This window comes from Colossoma macropomum, unplaced genomic scaffold (assembly GCF_904425465.1).
Source record: "Colossoma macropomum unplaced genomic scaffold, Colossoma_macropomum, whole genome shotgun sequence".
Lineage (NCBI taxonomy): Eukaryota > Metazoa > Chordata > Actinopteri > Characiformes > Serrasalmidae > Colossoma > Colossoma macropomum.
This window is the reverse complement of record NW_023494792.1, coordinates 27,206-46,517: the sequence shown is the minus strand read 5'-3', so window position 1 is coordinate 46,517 and position 19,312 is coordinate 27,206. Positions and strand designations below refer to the sequence as shown.

Below are 19,312 nucleotides of genomic sequence, written 5' to 3'. Positions count from 1 at the left end.
AAGTCAAGACTGAAGGCTTGATCCAAAATTCACACTTGCAGTTTTGGGTGCTGGTGTGTGCATCCATGTGCTTTCTGGTAAGTTTTAAAGTGTGTTCCATTTTTCAAACATGCAAAAACACAAGACCTCATTAAACACACTCTAAATGCCACCTATCCTGAATACTACAACAAAGTGGTATTGAGCTAAGCATATATCCCACAGTTCATGGTATTAGTGATGTTCCAACATGCTATTTTGAAAATACTACAGGAGGACCTAACATAGTGAGCAACTGCACATCACAGAAAGATACTATACATATCCACACACTCATGGTCTTACAGAGCACTTTTGATAGATTTTTGGGGGCAGCTGTGGACTAGAGGTTAGGGAACCTCCCTTGCGACCAGAAGGTCACCAGTTTGATCCCTTGAGCTGACAGTACGTGACTGAGGTGCCCTTGAGCAAGGCACCTAACCCCCAACTGCTCCCCAGGCCAAGTGTGCTCAGAGCAGTCCCCGCGCACTGCTCTGGGCAAGTGTGCTCACTGCCCCCTAGTGTGTGTCTTCACTAGTGTGTATGTGGTGTTTCACTGCATGGATGGGTTAGATTACAGAGGTGAAATTTCCCCATTGTGGGACTAATAAGTGTCATTTAATCTTGGTAAGACAGCAAATAATCCATCTGTCTCATGCTCCTCTTGCTTACAAAGGTCTAATTTAACATTTAATTCTATTATGCAGCAAAATTATGAGATTTTAACTGTTCAAGAAACTTTAAAACAAAACCAGAAAAACACCACACACATAGAAACTGTGAAATGTCTTAAAATGTAGCGAGTAGGAAATCATCAATGTCAATATTAAAAACATATGAACATATGAATACTCACACAACTTTTCTGGATGCTTTAGCTATTGGCAGCAGCCTCAGAAGACATTCCTCTGATGGATCAAATTTACTCAGGTCAAACTCATCCAGCTCCTCTTCTGAATTCAGCATCACAAACGCCACAGCTGACCACTGAACAGGAGAGAGCTTAACTCCACTGAGACCACTGGAACCTCCTCTGTTCAGAAATGTTTGGACTTCCTGCACTAGAGAATGATCATTTAGTTCATTCAGACAGTGGAACAGATTGATTGTTTTCTCTGCAGAGGGATTCTCCCTGATCTTCTTCTTGATGTACTCGGCTATTTCCTTTTTGCTCTGAGAGCTGCTCCCTGTCTGTGTCAGTAGGCCTTGTAAGAGAGTCTGATTGGACTCCAGTGAGAGGCCCAGAAGGAAGCGAAGGAAAAGGTCCAGGTGTCCATTCTCACTCTGTAAGGCCTTGTCCACTGCACCCTTAAGGAAGTCAGACATCGTTGACTTTTTGAAAAAACCAAAAACTCCAGTTTCTGGCTGTAGCAGCACATTAATGTTGTTGGAGATGTAAGAAAGAAATGCATATAAGGCAGCCAGAAACTCCTGAACGCTCAGATGAACAAAGCTGAAAACCTTCCCCAGTTGCAGTCCAAACTCTTGTCTAAAAATTTGGGTACAAACTCCAGAGTACACTGACACTTCTCTGACATCAATGCCGCTCTCTCTCAGATCTTCCTCATAAAAGATCAGGTTGCCTTTTTCCAGCTGTTGGAAAGCCAGTTTTCCCAGTGCCAGAATAATCTTTCTTGTTCGTTTATGATCAATCTCGCTTTTTTGGTGGTACTTCTGGTTGCCATGTTTGATTTGAAACACAAGGAAGTGTGTGAACATTTGAGTCAGAGTCTTCGGGGTCTTTCCACTCTTTGCTTCACCCAACACTCTCTCTAGAACAGTGGCTGCAATCCAACAGAAGACTGGGATGTGGCACATGATGTAGAGGCTTCTTGAGGACTTCATGTGTGAGATGATTCTTTTAGCAAGTCTCTGATCACTGATTCTTTTCCTGAAGTACTCCTCTTTCTGAGGGTCACTGAACCCTCGTACCTCTGTTACCTGGTCAACACAGTCAGGAGGGATCTGATTGGCTGCTGCTGGTCGGGTGGTTATCCATAGGAGAGCAGAGGGAAGCAGATTCCCTTTGATGAGGTTTGTCAGCAGCACATCAACTGAGGCTGATTTTGTTACATCAGATAAGCTGTCATTGTTCTGGAAATCTAGAGAAAGTCGACACTCATCCAGGCCATCAAAGATGAACATGACATTATAATGATAAAACTCTTTAGGTTTTAATTCCTTTGTGTGTCTGAAAAAGTCATGAAGAAGATCCAATAGACTCAGTTTTCTGTCCTTCATCAAATTCAGCTCTCTAAAAGGAAGTGGAAACATGAAGAGGATGTCCTGATTTGCTTTTCCTTCAGCCCAGTCCAAAATGAACTTCTGCACAGAGACTGTTTTCCCAATCCCAGCAACACCTTTAGTCAGCACAGCTCTGATGGATTTATCTTTAAAGAGATCATTGCAGTTGATGGGTATCTCCTGTGTTGCTGGTCTCCTGAATGCTGTCTCAATCTGTCTGACTTCATGCTCATTATTGACCTCTCCACTGCCTCCTTCTGTGATGTACAGCTCTGTGTAGATCTCATTCAGATGAAGTGAGGTTCCAGGATTTGAGATTCCTTCATTAATTTTCTGAAACCTATCCCTGAGTGTGCATTTCAGCTTTTGATGACAAGAAGGTGCCAGTTCTAATAAACAAAAATTAAATAAACAAATAACCACCAACAATTCGTGTTCTGTTTCAGCATTTACCACAAACACAACATATTATGGTTTCACCACAAAAGGATGTTCACAAAACTAAATGTAATAGTTCTTCAGCTGTGAAGAATATAATTATCATTACATCATAATCATCAAAAATTTTCTAATAACTCTGCATAGTGAGTAATTCCATGACCCTGAACTCTTACTGGTCTGTAGTGTGTTAGCGAGGTCTGTCTGGTTCATGTTCCTCAGGACATGCAGTGTGATATTCAGCACCCCCTCTCTGACACTGTTCTGATCCGCCTCATCTTCCTCCTCTCTCTCAGAGCATGCTGGGTAATCCAGGCTCATTAGTTTCACAAACCTCTTCAGCTGATTCTTCACCAGAGAGATGACTTTGTGCTCCAGCTCCTGATTAAACAAAAAATAGTAATAGAAACGGCCCAGAAAGGGTCCAGTTAATGAGTGCAAGGTGCTCTGCAGTTATATTGGTTTCAATTTAAAAAAGATGATTGTAATAAATTATTTGTGCGTTAACTACTATTTTTGATTATATTTCATAAAATTCAAGTGTTTGCACATGTATGATATGTGAATGTGGTCTATTATTAAATATAAAGCATTTAGAGACACAAAGTTACACATCTGCATGTTATTAAGCAAATAAACATTGCATATGTTGTGAGGCCCTTCCTAGATCTGGGCCTTGCCGTGGTAGAAGGGCTTCTGTCATCTAGGGATCTTCAGAGCCAAGTCATCTAAAGCATCTATGAGGTTTATGTTGAGATTCATGATTTTGACCAGACCTTGCTCTAAGTGTAAACTATAAAATAGTGAATGAAATTACTGCAACATCCCATACTTTTGGCCCTAGACTACTGTGGCTCTTGGTACGTGGAATGTAACCTCACTGGGGAAGAAGGAACCAGAGCTTGTGCGGCAGGTTGAGAGGTACCGGCTAGATATAGTTGAGTTCACCTCCACCAAGTGTTGGCTCTGGAACCAAACTCCTTGATAGGGGTTGGTCCCTCTCGTACTCAGGAGTTGCACAGGTGAGGAGTTCAGCAAGGCCATGAAGAAAAATTTTTGGTCAGCCTCAAGGAGGTTCTGGACAACTATCAGGCGACTCAGAAGCAGTTGGGGTGGCTTGCCCAGGCTGTATTCGGCAGGGGTAGAGAAACTCTGACTTCAAATGAGGATATTGTTGGTCAGTGGAAGGAGCACTTTGAGGAACTCCTTAATCCGAGAGACATGCCTCTTTCACAGGAGTCAGGGCCAGAGGTTTCTGGCGATTCAGGCTCCATTTCCCTGGTGGAGGTCAGTGAGGTAGTTGGCAAGCTGAGATTTCATCCCAGCTATGGAACAACGGAGCGGCTTTTTATTGTCTCACAGATTGTTGAGGGGGCATGAGAGTTTGCCAACCCAGTCTACATGTGTTTTGTGGATTTGGAGAAGGCTTATGACCGTGTTTCCTGAGATATCTTGTGGGAGGTCCTCCGGGTGTATGGAGTGGTGGGGCTACTACTCCAGGTCATTCAATCTTTGTACTCAGTGTGTACAGAGTAAGAGTTGTGTTCATATACTCAACATTAGAGCGTAAAGTTAAGAGCGTTCAGTGTTATCGTTGGACTCTGCTAAGGTTGGACTTTGTCTCCACTCCTGTTCAAATTCATTGACAGGGTCAATTCATTGAAAGGGTCTGATCTATGGTCCTAGCCTGGAAAAGAATGGCATGCCCACTCCAGGTACGAAAAGGACCTGCCCCAGGTCCTGCCCCATTTGTTTATATGTTTGTAATAGCTGTTCACATTGATCTCTGCTGACATACACATTGCAAGTTTTAGGAATTTAGTTAATTTATACATTTTTTTTTACAAATTTAATAATGTTAAGAACTGTAAATAAGAACTGTTATTCCAAATTAATCAATAATTGTGCAGCCTTACCTTGAATATGAACTCCATATTTTTGGTGGTCTCTTTCTGGTCTCTGTTGGTAAATGCAATGTTATAAATAGCTTATAATGAACAAACTGAAAAGAACATTAACCTTGCTGTTACATATTACATCAGATTTATTTAAAATTTAATTTGCACACACTGTAGGATATCCTAGACATATAATAAATATTATACTGTCATATGAAACTGTCAACATTATGAATGGCTAGGAGATGCTTTTACTTGTTTGTATTGTGTTTGTGATTAACTAAACTGATGAAAGACAAAGAAAAGTCATTGGGTGGGGGACTGCAAAATTTTGGCTTTGATTTCTCAGAAACCACAAACATAACCAGGACCACCTGCATTTTGTAGAGAAAGGGCATGATGCAAAACATAGGCGACACATGGTGTTGGAATGTGCTACAAATTAGAGCTCAAAATCACAGATCTTCTCAGATATCAAATGATGTAAGCTAAACTTACTGGACTGGATAGTTTGAGTCTTAAATATCATACATATTTGACAATATCGGGAGGTGTCTGATCAGAGCTTGATCAGAGGGATAAAGATTCACTCCTTTCTCCTCTCACTCAACCAGATTATCTGTGTTGTCAGTCACCTCTGATCGAGCTCCTGACCTGAAAAATCTTTTCAGATTGTGAAAATTAATTGCAAGGGGGAAATTGAGGTTACAATTGGGCAAGACAAAATGTGTAGTGTAGGCTCAAGTCTCAAGTCTTGACATTCAAATCCCCAGTCAGCACAGGAAAGTCTCAACTCAGTCCCGAGTCAGTACATGCAAGCCACAACTCAAGTCTCCAATCCTAAACTCTGCACCCTAAGCAAGTCAGTATGCATTCTTCACATATGTATATAACATCATTTCAATACTGTACCCCAATCAGCTCAACTTACTATGTAGGTGCACTTTATAGTTCTACAGTTACAGACTGTAGTCCATCTTTTTCTCTGCATACTTTGTCCCCTTTTACCCTGTTCTTCAGTGGTCAGGACCCCCATGGACCCTCACAGAGCAGGTACTATTTGGGTGGTGGGTCATTCTCAACACATTTAAATAAATAATTATGACTAACATACAGTGTGAAACATGACAACACCACTAACTAACTAAAAACAGCCACGTCTGCACTAAATTTAGATGCCAAACATTAGAAATCAATTCAACCGCACTAAATGAAGTTCATAGAAAAGAGAACAAAGTGATGGTTACTTCCTCTGTTTTTGTTAAAGTATCTTGAGGAAAATGGTGAGTTAGCTGCTGAATTACAACAGTAAGACTGGAGTTTAAGGGCTGAGCAAGAACTCATTGATACTTTTTTGACTTTTGCCAGTTTCTAGTTTTATGGAGGCAAATTTGTATTATCATACTTGTATCACTTGTCCTCTGAAATAAAATAAGCAATGCACATCATAGTTACGAACTAGACTGAGAACTGCCGCTCAGTGCTACTCAGGCACAGGGCATAGCATGGCAGGTCACCAATAGTCATACAACTTCACATCAGGGTAGACAAACAAACCCACTATCTCACCCACAACCCAACACAGCCTAAACTAGAACTGCAATAACATTAACAACACAAATGTCTGGTTCTTACTGGCATAACAGCGCCTCCCGAGAGGTGACCACTTTGCCTGGCCACACCTTCCTTGCTCCTGCAGCACCATGGCCAGTGGCAGGATGCCACAATGCTTTTGATGCAGTTCTGGCATGCCTACAACAGGAAACAAATCCGTTTACATTAAAAATGCCTCTCTACATTTCTTCCACTTTGATTCCTGAGAATGTTGAATCATAAGGCTCTAGTCTGAGTCAAAGTCTGAGTCACTGGTGTTAAAGTCAAAGTCCGCAAGCCTTGTCTGGTTCTGTCGAGTCCAGTCTCGTACTAGCAGGCTTTCATTAAAACTACTCCTCAGATTGTTTCCCTTCACCACATAAAAACGGTAACATTTTACTTTAACTAATAGGTTAACATCTCATTTTAGGAAAACACTGCTGTGACATTTTCAAATGGACGTAGACCCAGCACACATAACGCACACACAATTATATGTCACTTGTATTGTTTGTATTGTTTTCCTGTTATGTTTTTAAGGATTTTAAAGACAAGTAATCTAAAATAATAGAAAATAATCAAATTACATTAATATAGTAATCCTTTGGATTATTTTACAGATTTTTTTACCAGGTAGTCAGTAAAGTGAAACTGACTGAATCTCCTGATCTAGTGTTCTTCTCCAGTCCAGGAGAACAACAGCACTGCACAGTGTAGTGTTTACCTGCTCCAACACACCTCACTCACCTGCTGAGATTAATCAGGAACATTTCCCTACACCATTCTTACTTAACACTATGTTTACCTCAGCTCAGTAGAACAGTCCTCCTGTTTGATCAGTAGTGGAGGGCTCATTGACCGGTTACTCTTCATGGACACATAGCTGGGTCCAGGTGAGTCTGGTCTTTCTCTCTGATTCAGACTAAAACATACAAATGCAGAATTTAATATAATATAATATATAATGTCAGTTATAAGTGTATATTGCAGGGATGCAAACTAGTAAGAGGTGAAAGCATTGGGTGGACAGAGAAACAACCGAAAACACCCACGGACCACTCTGAGTCAGCCCACTGAAAGATTAGACATGACCTTGTGATTTTCAAAACCTAGGAATATGTTTTTGTTACTTTTCACAAATCCCAACATATCTAGAGTTGACATTTTCACATTTCTTTACCATGTCACCCTTAGCTTAAGCTAACTACCTATCTAGCTAAGCAAAGCTATGTTGACCAACAAACAACTGTTATATCTTTATTTTACATCACTGTTATTCTGACCTCCCAGTGACTCTGAGCAAAATTCTACAAAGGGGCCCTTTCGCCAAAATGTGAGCAGTTTCCATCTCTGATATTGTCATCTGACATGTATACATTAATAAAGAACAGAGTGAGATGTGAATAGTCTTTAATAATGATAGACATTAATCATCAGTATCTTGCTAACTCATTCTGTTAATTAATACCACAGTTTGACACATTAATTGAAATTCTTTCTGTAATACATAATCTCTGTTTGGAGATAATGTGGACTAATACAAATTATTGGCTAATAACAATGCAGTAATCTAAAGGACAATCAATGACTTGCATACCGCAACATAGTGTCACTGTTGAACAAATGTTTTTTTTTTTAATTTTCTGTTTTGAATATGACGTCCTTTACATTACCCTTTTGATGCCTTTAATACTGTGTGAAATTTTCATGATTATTAAAAAAGGTCCAAAATCTCTTCGTATGATCTTACATTGAAAGTAAAGAATGGTGTTCTTTGATAGCCCTGTCCTCTTCTACAGAGGCTGGACTTTCTTTCACCTTACAGATTCAAAATTATCATTCATCTGTGACAGTACAGAAAATGATGTGATAAACCTGCAACTCCAAAGACTGTGCTGTAATGTCTGAAATAAAATCTCAGTGATATGAAGCATTGAGTAGTTTTAGTGTATAATCATAACAATAATAATATGTTGTAAGCAGTAATTCTTAACAATGTTATTTAAATTAAAATACAACGTTTGAAGTTGTTTTGGGGCAGCAAAGACAATTTACAATATGCCACTTGAGGGCCCAGTAATCTGAAGTGCATTTTGTAAATTAACCCTCCCAGCCCCAATAACAAAACAGATAGGGGAGAGTGTTTACATATGTTGCTAGATATTAGCTAGAAGGAAAAAGTTATATGTGTGAAACTGATTGAATCCCCTGATCTAGTGTCCAGGAGAACAACAGCACTCCACAGTGTAGTGTTTACCTGCTCCAACACACCTCACTCACCTGCTGAGATTAATCAGGAACATTTCCCGACAGCATTCTTACTTAAAACTATGTTTACCTCAGCTCAGTAGAACAGTCCTCCTGTCTGATCAGTAGTGGAGGGCTCATTGACCGGTCACTCTTCACGGACACATAGCTGGGTCCAGGTGAGTCTGGTCTTTCTCTCTGATTCAGACTAAAAGATAAAAATGAAGAAAAATGCTATTAGAGTCATAATTGCTATATATATATATATATATATATATATATATACACATACACACACACACACATACACACACACACACACACACACACACAATATCTCACAAAAGTGAGTACACCCCTCACATTTCTGAAAATATTTTATTATATCTTTCCATGGGACAACACTATAGAAATGAAACTTGGATAGAACTTAAAGTAGTCAGCCTACAGCTTGTATAGCAGTATAGATTTACTGTTCTCCAAAAATAACTCAGCACACAGCCATTAATGTCTAAATAGCTGGCAACACAAGTGAGTACACCTCACAGTGAATGTGTCCAAATTGTGCTCAAAGTGTCAATATTTTGTGTGACCACCATTCTTATCTAGCACTGCTTTAATCTTCTTGGGCATGGAATTCACCAGAGCTGCACAGGTTGCTATTGGAATCCTCTTCCACTCCTCCATGATGACATCACAGAGCTGGTGGATGTTAGACACCTTGTGCTCCTCCTCTTTCCGCTTGAGGATGCCCCACAGGGACTCAATTGGGTTTAGGTCTGGAGACATACTTGGTCAGTCCATCAGCTTTACCTTCAGCAAGGCAGTTGTCATCTTGGAGGTGTGTTTGGGGTTGTTATCGAGTTGGAAAACTGCCATGTGGCGCAGTTTCCGAAGGGAGAGCATCATGCTCTGCTTCAGAATGTCACAGTACATGTTGGAATTCATGTTTCCCTCAATGAACCGCAGCTCCCCAGTGCTGGCAGCACTCATGCCGCTCCAGACCATGACGCTACCACCACCATGCTTGACTGTAGGCAAGAGACAGTTGTCTTGGTACTCCTCACCAGGGCACTGCCACCCATGCTGGACACCATCTGAGCCAAACAAGTTTATCTTGGTCTCGTCAGACCGCAGGACATGGTTCCAGTAATCCATGTTCTTGGACTGCTTGTCTTCAGCGAACTGTTTGCTGGCTTTCTTGTGCATCAGCTTCAGAAGAGGCTTCCTTCTGGGACGATGGCCATGCAGACCAAGTTGATGCATTGTGCGGCGTATGGTCTGAGCACTGACAGGCTGACCTCCTACTCCTTCAACCTCTGCAGCAATGCTGGCAGCACTTATGCGTCTATTTTTTGAAGCCAACCTCTGGATGTGACACTGAACACATGGACTCAACTTCTTTGGTCGACCCTGGCAAGGCCTGTTCCGAGTGGAACCTGTCCTGGAAAACTGCTGTATGAACTTGGCCACCATGCTATAGCTCACTTTCAGGATGTTAGCAATCTTCTTATAGCCTAGGCCGTCTTTGTGGAGAGCAACAATTCTATTTCTCACATCCTCAGAGAATTCTTTGCCATGAGGTGCCATGTTGAATATCCAGTGGCCAGTATGAGAGAATTGTACCCAAAACACCAAATTTAACAGCCCTGCTCCCCATTCACACGTGGAACCTTGTAACTCTAACGAGTCACATGACACCAGGAAGGGACAACGACACAGTTGGGCACAATTTGGACATGTTCACTATCAGGGGGAATTAAATGTGTTGCCAGCTATTTTGACATTAATGGCTGTGTGTTGAGTTATTTTCAGAGGACAGTGAATCTATACTGCTATACAAGCTGAACACTGACTACTTTAAGTTATATCCAAATTTAATTTCTATAGTGTTGTCCCATGAAAAGATATAATGAAATATTTGCAGAAATGTGAGAGGTTGCAGTATGTAGTTTATAGTTATTTAACATGCAGGACTTTGCATTATGCAGGGACGAGGAAAGTGGGGGCTCTGAGGGGGCAGATTTCAGAATTTTTTTTTTTACTGCAACAGCAAAAAATATTTTTAAAAATAATTATCTGTGTGCTTGTATGTAAGGATGGAGCTTGTATTTTCCAATTGTTTAATTTATACATTTTTAGTGAAGTACGTCCAGAAGGACAGAGCAGAGTGAGCGCAGAGAACATCAGCAGTTTGATATCAGTTATATGTGTATATTGCAGGGTTGCAAGCAGGTAAAGGGTAAAAGGTGAAAGCATTGGGTGGACAGAGAAACAACCGAAAACACCCATGGACCACTCTGAGTCAGCCCACTGAAAGATTAGACACGACCTTGTGATTATCAAAACCTAGGAATATGTTTGTGTTACTTTTCACAAATCCCAACATATCTAGAGTTGACATTTTCACATTTCTTTACCATGTCACCCTTAGCTTAAGCTAACTACCTATCTAGCTAAGCAAAGCTATGTTGACCAACAAACAACTGTTATATCTTTATTTCACATCACTGTTATTCTGACCTCCCTGTGGCTCTAAGCAAAATTCTACAAAGGGGCCCTTTCGCCAAAATGTGAGCAGTTTCCATCTCTGATATTGTCATCTGACATGTATACATTAATAAAGAACAGAGTGAGATGTGAATAGTCTTTAATAATGATAAACATTAATCATCAGTATCTTGCTAACTCATTCTGTTAATTAATACCACAATTTGACACATTAATTGAAATTCTTTCTGTAATACATAATATCTGTTTGGAGATAATGTGGACTAATACAAATTATTGGCTAATAGCAATGCAGTAATCTGAAGGACAATCAATGACTTAGTGTCACTATTGAACTGAAAGTAAAGAATGGTGTTTTTTGATAGGCTGTAAATAAAATGCTATTTCTCTCTAGTGTTTTAGAACGCTTTCACTGATAATTTACTCTTGGTACACTGTAAGTTAATGATATATGAATGTATTAACCAATGATGCTTAAATATATTGTAGCATTCTGCTGCTGCTAAGAGGAAGAAGAACAAAACCTTTACAAGATGGGCCTTTATTGAGCACCATCCATATAGCTGGAACGCTAACCGAGCTCTCTAAGTGAACTGCTGGCCTAAGCTTTCACTGCTCAGCTCTTGACTCCTAGTTCTTTTCATGTTGCAGTCAGGCCCCCAGCTTTTGCTTTCAAATGTGTGCCACTGGAAGTGATCTGATCAGACATGAGAGAACCATTTGAGAGAAGCCCTCCATTTACTTTCATTCATTTCGGGCTGATTTCAGGCCAATCACATATTCAGTGCATAAATTCATAAAGTGGGTATAGACATTTTAATAGCTTTGAATGAATCTATTGATTTTATCAAGACAAACATTTTTAATTTATTTTACCATAATAGGAAGCAGTATATAATTCATTATGTGGTGAAAGTGTAGTATTGTGCTGAATGGTTGTGATGATTTATGTTTGTTCAAGATGCTTACAGATTATTGTTGGGCAGCTTCTACAAACAGTGTGGTAATTTTAACTGCATGAGGGAGAGTTGCATCATTAAGGCGCCTGCACAGTACAGTATATTTACATCAGCATCACACTGCCACCTCTTGAAACATGTCATGCACAACGCCATTTCCAAAAAACATTGGGACGCTGTGCAAAATCTAAATAAAAACAAAATGCAACGATGTGCAAGTCATTTCATTTCAAATGTTGAAACTGAGAAATTTTATAGTTTTTTGAAAAATATATGCCCATTTTGAATTTTGATGCCAAAAACACATTCCCAAAAAGTTGGCATGGGGGCAAAAAACAAAGAAAGCTGTGTAATGTTAAAAAAAAGAACACAGTGATTAATTGACAAGAAGTCAGTAACATGATTGGAAAAGAGCAAAAGAGCATCTCAGGGAGGCTGAGTCTTTCAGAAGATAGGAAAGGGTTCACCACTTTGTGAAAGACTGCATGATCAAATAGTTCAAGAATAAAGTTTCATATTATTAAAAGATTCAGAGAAGCTGGAGAAATCTCTGTATGCAAGGGACAAGGCTGAAAACCAGTATTTGCTGGTCGTGATCTTTGATTCTGTAGTGGAAATCACTGTATGGGCTCAGGAACACTTCTGAAAAACACTGTCTGTGAAAACAGTTTATCGCTGCATCCACAAATGCAAGTTAAAACTCCAAAATGCAAAGAACAAACATCCAGCATCCAGAAATGCTTCCACCTTCTCTGGGCCCGAGCTCATTTAAAAAGGACTGAGGGGAAGTGGAAAAGTGTCCTGTAGTCAAATTACCATTTGAAATTCTTTTTGAAAATCATGGACACTGTGTTCTCTGGGCTAAAGACCACTCAGCTTGTTATCAGAGCACATTATCAAAGCCAGTATTCATGATGGTATAGGGGGGCATTAGTGCGCATGGCATGAGTGACGTGCTCATCTGTGAAAGCACCATTAATGCTACAAGTTTTGGCAACATATGCTGCCATCCAGACGACGTCTTCTTCAGGGAAGGCCTTGATTATTTCAGCAAGACAATACCAAACCACATTCTGTATGTATTACAGCAGCATTGCTCCATATTAAAAGAGTCTGGGTGCTAAACTGACCTGCCTGCAGTCCAGACCTGTCTCCACTGAAAACATTTGGCACATTATGAAATGAAAAAATACGACAAATGAGCCCCTGAACTGATGAGCAGCTGAAATCCTGTATCAAACAAGAACAGTAAAACATTCCTCTCCCAAAACTACAGCAGTGTCTCCTCAGTTCCCAAACACTTACAGAGTGTTGTATAAAGAAGAGGTGATGAAACACAGTGGTAAACAGGCCCCCGTCCCAACTTTTCTGGAGTGTGTTGTTGGCATCAAATTCAAAATAGGCATATATGTTTCGAAGAAACACAAAAATTTCATGATTTGCATATCATTGCATTCTATTTTTATTTACATTCTGCACAGCATCCCAACTTTTTTGGAAATGGGGTTGTAATCCAAGAGCTTTCGTAATTCTGCAGCAAAGCTCTTCTGCTATGCTAATCGATAAAACCTTCACCCGTTTTTTTAGCATCAATTAGTCAGAATTTAGCCTTTGGGAACATTTTAGTCTAGTGATATGTGCGTTGGATGAAAAAGGCATAATAAAAGAAAGGTAGAAAAGGTTTGATGGTATTCAATTAGTCAAGTCAAGTCAAGGCAAATTTATTTGTATAGCGCTTTTTACAACTGATGTTGTCACAAAGCAGCTTCACAGAAATCCATTAAAGACAAAGTTTTAACATAAAATGTAAATCCTCCAGGTGAGCAAGCCAGGAAAAACTCCCTCAGAGCTGAGGAAGAAACCTTGGGAGGAACCAAGGCTCACATGGGGGGACCCATCCTCCTCTGGTCAAACTACGTACAAAATTATTATGCTACTAATATTAGTAGTAGTAGTAGTAGTATTAGTAATAGTAGCAGTAATTAGCACAGCCTTTTCTCTAATCTGGCAGAAACATAGTGTTATGCTGAATGTATATTCATATATTTATATATAAACTAATGATATACAAATTTTCATAATTTAAACTTATAACTTGAAACTGAACTGTCGCTGTCATACAAAATGATTATTTACTTTACTATATTAAATGTGTTAAACTATTATTTTATTGCATATTACTGGAAGATACATCCTATTCTCTTGGCCATGTGCTTTGTTTATTTTGTGACATTGGTTTACCTTTTGCAGATTACAATACTGGTAAGATTATAATGGAAAATAATGTTTTTAGAATTAAACACTACAAATGTCAACCAATTAACATAACAAAATACTCTTCATATATATCATTTGAACAAGATTGATATATTCTTTAATATTCAGAGCATGTTTACTGCATTTTTTCACCAAACAAGGACTGCTAGGAGAAGTAGGTAGCCTAATGGCATTCACACAACAGGTACAGGACGATATTTAGAATGTATTAGACAGCCCTACCACTGTCATATATATGATAAACAGGCAACAATGTTAGTTACAAAGAAAAAGAAAAAGAAAGAAATATATCAGCCCCGAATGTAGAAACCCGACTGATCCTTACCTGAGCTCAGTAGAGCTGTTATCCTCTCTGAAGGTAATTATTCTGTCCAACGACTCGACACTCTTCATGGACACACAGCTGGGTTCAGGTGAGTCAGATCTCTGACCCTCAACCAGTCTAGAACACACACAGTATCAGACATGATCTACAGATGTTCCTGCATGTTGGTGTAGATGAGAACAAACTCGCTTTACACCAAACCACATGATTTTCTCACCTCTCAGCTTTCTGTGTGTCCTGTTCCTCAGAGGAGCTCATTTTGGAGGTCATGACTCCTTCAGATTATACTTAATCCTGTCATCACACACATACAGTCAAGTCTCCTTCATGACTTCTCCTGAGAGTCATCTGAAATATTGTAGTGTCAGCGTAGAGTAAGTATATATCTTTTACTGAATGTAGCAGCAGAGGAGACCTGCTGCTCAGCGCTACTGAATGGCCAGGATAGCTGGTAGGTCATCAATAGCCATGCCTTGACCGTAGGCACTAACACTGCACAAACCTCCCCAAAACCCAGCACAGAATACCACATATAAACTCAGCTGCAACAACTTATTTACATTATTTTAGTCTTTCTTACTGTGATTCTGGCACTTTGCATGAAGCTATACATGCGGCCACATGCAGTTGATATAATATATTTCTGTGAACAGAGTTCAGTTATTTTCTGCTCTCTCTGTGTCTGAAATGTCTTTAGTCAAGTCAGAAATACAGTAATTACCTCTGTGTCCTTTCATCAAGTGCTGTTATTTATACTCTCTTCTCAAAATTGGAAGCCACTGAAGATTTCACTTTGACTGGATTAGTTTGTCACTGCAGGAGGAGGTGTTTTTTTACAGGACTAAGAGAGCAGAGTGTACTTTGAACAATCACAGCGCCCTCTTCAGCAAATGGTTGGTATTGAGCCGAACAGTCTGTCTTTTTTAAACACATGTGCAAGTGTGTCAATTTTCCTAAAAGTGAGTGTCCTCTGTGTGATCCGGTTTTCCACATTAGAAGCATGATTCAGCTCCGCAGCATCTTGAAAAAACCTGTGCTAGCTGTGCCTCAGGACTCAAATAAAACATACTTTCTTATTAACTCTTGCTTGTTGGTGTGCAACATGTTTATGACTGTGGTGTCAGCAAGTCTGTCCCTGACACTCCTTTCACATAGGACCTTTGAGCTCTGGCACTCTCTCACACTCAGTCATGAAGATAACTGGTACTGGCTCAGTGCAGTGACCCTGTCCCTTCATTCACTGTGCAGCTGAAGGAATAGTTGGAGACAGAGCGCCCCATCAAGTTCTAATATTCGTTCACACTTGTTCACACTTTTGGTATGATGTTCTGATTCTGGCATAAATTCAGTAACATCAATTATATCCAAATAAAATCTCACTAAAACTCAGGATAAATGTAGTAGTTTGAATTTAATCCAGTGTAAATCTATTTTATATGTCAGGAGCACAACTAACCATTTCTTCTACGGGTATGTGCAAGACCAAATTTAGTGCCCCTTATCAGATTTCACTGTCATTAAAAAGAATGCCACTACCTCACATCTGTCATTACAGCACTAGGCTTGGTTCATTCAACATTTAGGCCAACTATTTACTGTGCTCCCAACATACATCATATTACACACTTCAGAGAATCAATGATAACATTCAGCCTCTGTTAATTAGTGTGTTCCATTCTGGAGGCAGCTGCCTAAAGGTTCCTCTCTAGTTGGGCAGCATTTTAGCTGAAAAGGAACCTTAGCAGGCATCGCATTTGGGACAGTGCTTCAGAACCATAATACGTCATAACTTTCACTGCGCTGTGCACGTTTTATCTGTTTTAATCGCAGTCGCTGGTTAGTTTAAACTCCCCTCAGACTGTAAAGGTGGATCACCTCAGTGTAAAAGGACAGCTGGCTCTCGCATCTACAGCAGCTGTTTTGCTGCATTGACACTGTTGTGGAAATTTGTATGAAGATCTGGCTGCTTAAAGGAGTCGTATCCGTCCTAAACTATACTCAACTTGGTAGCCCAAATAAATACAGATAATCGTGACTAACAGTTCATGAGTCATTTAAATTCATTCACTGTCCTCATCCACCTTAATGAACCTGCTTTATTTCTAAAACACAAAGAATAAAAACGATGTATGATTTTGTACAAAATGCACTCAGGATAATTATTGCACACAATGTGTTAATTTGGCTAATATGCGTTTTATTTTGTGCATTCTCATCTTATGTATGAGCTCCTAGTCTGAAATTTAGCTGTTAACATTCACTGAACGGTGATAAACACAGCAATACAAGAGAAGCAAAGCAGGCAGAAATAAGCATTTATGGTATTTATTTTTAAAAACGTTTTATTTCTGAACTTCTACATCATCCTGTAAGTTAAAGTATTTTTCATTGTTCAGGGAGAACGTCAGTCTGTAGTGCTGGTTCCACCGTGTTTTCCCCAAATACGCTCGGCAAGTTATGTGCTTTCTCCCCGTAACAGCTCCTCTTCCTCAGCCCCTCAGCCAGCACCTCTCTGCTGCTGTAGCATTAGTTCCTGAGGACAGAAAAAAATCTGAGTATAGAATTTAATCGATAATTACATACCAAAAGCGCTTAACACTAAACAGTGAACAGTCAATAATTTTTATACTGGACTCTCTCGTTTTGAAGAGCCAGCACATTTACACAGTCCGCTAGCTAAGCTAACTAACATTAGCTTCACTTAACGAATTTGCCTTAGACAAGTGAACTACCTAAATTTCAACACAGGAACAATTCCTGGAGATCTACGAACACAAATATGTTCAGTTGTTTACACAAATACAACAATCAATCGAAGCCGTAAAGTCAGAGGTAACATAACTTAGATTTGTAAATTCCTTGGTTGGCAGAAACCGACGCTCTGTCCGCCGTGTGTATCAAACTTAAGTTTCCAAACAGCACTGAAGTGCTCCTACTTGATTGAATTGAAACATCACAAATGCATTTCATGACATGACATTGTCTTCACATGCCAAGATGCTGGTTTTCGTAAATAAAGAGCAACTTTATTTGACTTATAACAGTACAAATATTTACAATTTGTCTGATATGAAGACTTCCTGTAGATACAAACACACAAAAAAGAAAGACAATTATACAAAAAATAAATATATAATAACATAACTATTTGCAAATGTCTTTACAAGACATTGTGCATGAGTGTGATGTCATTTGACTAAAACACAAATAAGTAAATTTAACACAAATCACATGTTTGGACATAGTGAGCTGTCTAAAGTCTTATTGGGACAGGATTAGTTTTATATAGGGAGGTGGGTGATGGCAGTTTACCGCAGGACGTCCGTAATATTTATGATCAATTCACATGGGATAAAAAATCAGTATAAGTCTCAGTATAAATGGCAGAGAAAGGAGTGGCTACTCGATTTACACACCGCCTTGACTCTGGAAAAGACTAGAAAGCATGTGAAGACTCCTAATTTAAACTGTTTTCTCTAACCATTTACTTTGCTATCTGAAGTGAATACAGTGGGTCATTAGGATCGCCATAAGCTGGTAATTCACAGCAAACAAAGTTGTGCGTGTGAGGGAGGGCAGCATTCGCCATAATGCGCCACATATACGCGGTTACATACAGAAGCTGTCATCACTGAAAGACAAGTGAAACAAAGTTTTAATCTCCATTTAAAACTGTTACCATACAGAACACATATTGTACTACACTGCAACATTTCTTCATCTTTACACATACTCAATTTGCAAACTGTCTTTAATTCCTTCTAAAATAAATTAGAATTTAAAGGGGATTGCTGCATTTGTTCTGATGGAAGACTTAGGCCACACTGTGCATAACAGCCTCTCACAATACCAATCCTTAACAGTATTGTTACATATTGGCCTTATTTTAGCCATAGAGAACACTAGTAAATGCTTCTTTCAGTGTCTCCATATTTAAGAAACTTTTTAATGATATGATACCATTTTCGAAGACATAGATTTGCACAGAATTAATATATCCTGAGGTTACTTCTATGGGTCATTTTACAGAAGGTGAAAAGTGCCGTGATCTTTACTGACAAAAAAAAAAAAGACTGACATGGCAGATTTGGATGGGACCAAAATCAATCAGAAACACTGGTGAAAATAACATTACCTCACCTCATTCAAAATGAATCCTGTCTGAATAGGGCTTAAGACAAATTTTCACAATTTACACAAGGTAGACCCCCGGGCTCTGACGGTGGCTGCGAGAGCCTGCCGGAAGGTGGGGCCCGAACACCGAGCAGTGACGAACCCCGAAGAGGAGAGGGCTGCGAGTGGGTGGGGGACAGAACATAAAGCCCGAGCTCCGCCGAGGTACAAGAGTGACGGCGGGAGGATGTCACCAATGGTTCCGGCCATGAGAGGCACGAGGGCAAGGAGTGAGTCCCGAGCTCCGTCGCCTGGGCCCCGCCCCTTCCACAGCAAGGCTGCTCCACTCCACCTCACGTCCAATCCGTACGGACGAACTGCGAGCTGGGGGCGGTGACGAGGAGGCGGAGAAACAAGCTCTCATTCCCTCTCGCCTGGGGTGCTATTCTTGCTGGCAGCGTGAGCGCCTTTTAAAAACAGCTGAGAGGAAACAGAGTAAGAAAGAGGGGGGCGAACAGCAGCAGCAGAAGAAGAAGAAGCAGAAGAAGAAGAAGAAGAAGAAGAAGAAGAAGCAGCAGAAGAAGAAGAAGCAGAAGAAGAAGAAGCAGAAGAAGCAGAAGCAGAAGAAGAAGAACCAGAAGCAGAAGAAGAAGAAGAAGGAGAAGAAGAAGAAGAAGCAGAAGCAGAAG

At 39.9% G+C, this 19,312-nt stretch overlaps 1 protein-coding gene across 6 annotated transcripts in view; it reads right to left on the bottom strand.

Annotated features, from left to right (window-relative positions):
* LOC118812746 (NACHT, LRR and PYD domains-containing protein 3-like) overlaps positions 1–15,569 on the bottom strand; it is a 33,562-nt gene extending 17,993 nt beyond the window's left edge. For 3 of the 6 annotated variants that reach the window (XM_036577862.1, XM_036577859.1, XM_036577863.1), the window contains exons 1-9: positions 15,232–15,569; positions 14,728–14,858; positions 14,511–14,627; positions 8,530–8,646; positions 6,997–7,113; positions 6,234–6,350; positions 4,617–4,659; positions 2,877–3,081; positions 875–2,651 (exon numbers count right to left, since the gene is read on the bottom strand). In XM_036577862.1, the coding sequence (XP_036433755.1) occupies positions 875–2,651; positions 2,877–3,081; positions 4,617–4,659; positions 6,234–6,350; positions 6,997–7,113; positions 8,530–8,646; positions 14,511–14,627; positions 14,728–14,780 (2,546 nt within the window). In that variant the 5' untranslated portion in view covers positions 14,781–14,858; positions 15,232–15,569. The remainder of the gene's footprint in view (positions 1–874; positions 2,652–2,876; positions 3,082–4,616; positions 4,660–6,233; positions 6,351–6,996; positions 7,114–8,529; positions 8,647–14,510; positions 14,628–14,727; positions 14,859–15,231) is intronic. The other 3 variants (XM_036577861.1, XM_036577864.1, XM_036577860.1) reach the window with 2 other exon arrangements.
* Between the last annotated feature and the right edge of the window lie 3,743 nt (positions 15,570–19,312).